Below are 2,467 nucleotides of genomic sequence, written 5' to 3'. Positions count from 1 at the left end.
CCCCATAGGTTGCCATTGGCCTTCCTGTCCATGGGGGCACATTGCTGGCTCATGGGCATCCACCTCAGGGCCCACTAGGACCCTCAGGTCCCTTTCCCCTGTGCTGCTCTCCGAAGCAGGGGCACAGCCCCAACCCTTCTGCTCACCTCCAGCCCCCGGTAGACCATGCTGTTGGTGCTGATGTCCCCACTGATGGGCTGGCTGCTCTCCAGCTCCAGCGCGTACTTGGCGTTGAATCGGAAGAAATCTATCAGCTCCGCAGCAGCATCGATTTCTGCCTGGATGACTGTTTTAGCCTGCCGGGAGAGGTCGCATTTAATAAAAGCACTTAGGTGAGAGCGAGGGGAATGCAGCAGCCGCAGCGGCACGGCACGGCGCAGCTGGACACGGTTCACAGGTCATCTCCCTCCCACAGCCCACGTGCTCGCTTCCGAAAGACACAGTCTCCTGCAAGCCCCCATTCCGCCACGGCTCCTTTGTACCTTTGCCACAGGGCCACGCATCCCTCCACGTTCTCCCACTGCCCTTTCGTGTCTCCCCAGGGAAAGCCAGGGCTGCCAGGGCGTTTTGGAAAGGGAAATCGCAGCCCATCATGTCAGTTGATCCTGATCCCATGAAAGCTTCACCTCATTTCTCAGCAAAGAGCGAGGGATCAGTCTGTATCCCCTCATAGTACACCTATAGGTGCTTCTAACATTACAGACATCCCCACTGCCAAAAAAATGCCTTGGCAGCTCTTCCTGCCCTGCTTCCCTGGCTCCCCAGACTCCCTCTCGCTCACCCCAGCTATCCATGGGGATCAGTCTCGCATCCCCCTCACCTGCCCGATCATGGTTTTGGCCAACACTTCTGCTCGTCTCGGGCCGCTCAGCATGTCGGCCGCCTTCAGGAAGATCTGGGCTCGGTCTTGGACAGGTTTGAGGTCCCATTCCTTCCTCGCTGCCAAGGCAGCATTAATGGCTTTGTTAATGAGCTCCTGCGGAAGAAATGGGGAGAGGCAGCAGGGAGGAACCCAGCTCTTTTCCATCACCAGGTCGGTGAGAAAAGCAAGGGGCCATCCACCCCCGGACACAAACCACAGCAGCCACCTTCCCGTCACAGCCCGAAATTTGCAACTCCCAGTAACAAGTTGTTCCAGGATCTCTGGGAATCGGAAAGTCAACACCCGATTCTGGAGCCTCCGGGCTCACAATCTGAGCAATGATTTGTGTTTCCTCCAGACACCTCATCAGCAGTCTCCAAGAGCACCACACCACAAACCTCGCTGCAGGACAAGCCTCGCTAAACCCGGGCAAAACCCTGCTGCCTCCCCCGACTCCAAAAAAAAAACCCGAAAGGAAGAGGTGGGCTCACCTTGTCGGCATAGCAGTACTTGGCCACCTTGTGCGCATGATTGAACGGCTAGAAAGAGAAGAAAAGCCTCTGCAGTTATCAGCTCGACAGACCTCTCTCCTGCTGGGTACGTCCCCCTGCTCTGCTCTCACTCGTCAAAGAAGTTTTTCTCCAAACTCACCGAGAGCTGGTACCGCACCGTCGGCGTCCACACCTCTTCTCCACCGATGACGCAGGGGATGGCTTCAGTCTTGTCCTTCAAGTCGGCGAGAGCCTAAGGGAGAGGAGGAGGAAGAAGAAGAGGATGAGGAGAGCATGGTGCTGGGAGCTGCAGACACAGACTCCTGCCAACTGCCCCCTCCTCCATCCTCCCCACCAGCCCCTCGAGCGAAGGGAAACCCGGGGACAGGCTTCCCTCGGTCCCCCAGGTGGAGGGACAGGAGTTACAACTCTGGCTGTCCCCAAAGGGAAGGAGCACCACGAGCACAAACTAGGATCCCAAAAAAAACCCCCCAAAAGGCCAACGACCCGCTGCGGCGGTACCTTCTGAAGTGCTGCTCGCTCGGGGCTCCCCGGCTTAAACTCAAGGATGGGCTCGTTGGTCACCTCGATGGCCGAGCGGTGCCGCCATCTCCGCCTTGGAAAAGAGCAGGATGGACCCTGAAATGTTCTCCGGGTTTCCTCTTTCCTTCCACAGCCCAACTCTTCCAGTAACACGTGTTTTACCGCCCAACGCCACGCTGCCCCGCCAAACCAGCTGCGCCCACACTCCAGCCCCTTGGGTGATGATGCAGGAGCCTGGATGCAGCCCCAGAAAACTATTTCTACGTCTTGCTATGAGAAAGGTGCTGAAAAATGGAATTTCTAAGGGAAGGAGCACAGGGCAAGTTTTTTTTATTGGGTTTGATCCAACGCTGGAGCAAACCCAAAGTCCAGCGCACGGGGGCAAAAGCCAGGAGGGCTCCAGCAAGATCTTGGCAGCTTCAGGTCGTGCTTTTCCCACCCCTTTTAATGCTGTGAGCATCAAACTGCCCATCTCAGGGGAAAATAAAGAAAGAAAAAGGGGGGGAAACGCAAAGAAAGACAGCGGGGCAGGTGGGCAGCGAGAAGCCAGAGAGGGCTGGGCACGCAAAAA

The 2,467-nt window shown here is 57.0% G+C and overlaps 1 protein-coding gene across 1 annotated transcript in view; it reads right to left on the bottom strand.

Annotated features, from left to right (window-relative positions):
* The window catches only part of ALDH4A1 (aldehyde dehydrogenase 4 family, member A1), a gene marked incomplete at its 5' end in the record, with an annotated part of 9,187 nt that extends 7,195 nt beyond the window's left edge, over positions 1-1,992 (bottom strand). Inside the window, 5 exons of the mRNA XM_009866028.1 lie at positions 147-296; positions 821-976; positions 1,354-1,401; positions 1,514-1,606; positions 1,876-1,992. Of these exons, the coding sequence (XP_009864330.1) occupies positions 147-296; positions 821-976; positions 1,354-1,401; positions 1,514-1,606; positions 1,876-1,992 (564 nt within the window). The remainder of the gene's footprint in view (positions 1-146; positions 297-820; positions 977-1,353; positions 1,402-1,513; positions 1,607-1,875) is intronic.
* Between the last annotated feature and the right edge of the window lie 475 nt (positions 1,993-2,467).

The sequence above is a fragment of the Apaloderma vittatum genome, unplaced genomic scaffold (genome assembly GCF_000703405.1).
Source record: "Apaloderma vittatum isolate BGI_N311 unplaced genomic scaffold, ASM70340v1 scaffold36923, whole genome shotgun sequence".
NCBI lineage: Eukaryota > Metazoa > Chordata > Aves > Trogoniformes > Trogonidae > Apaloderma > Apaloderma vittatum.
This window is presented reverse-complemented; position numbering and strand designations above follow the sequence as displayed.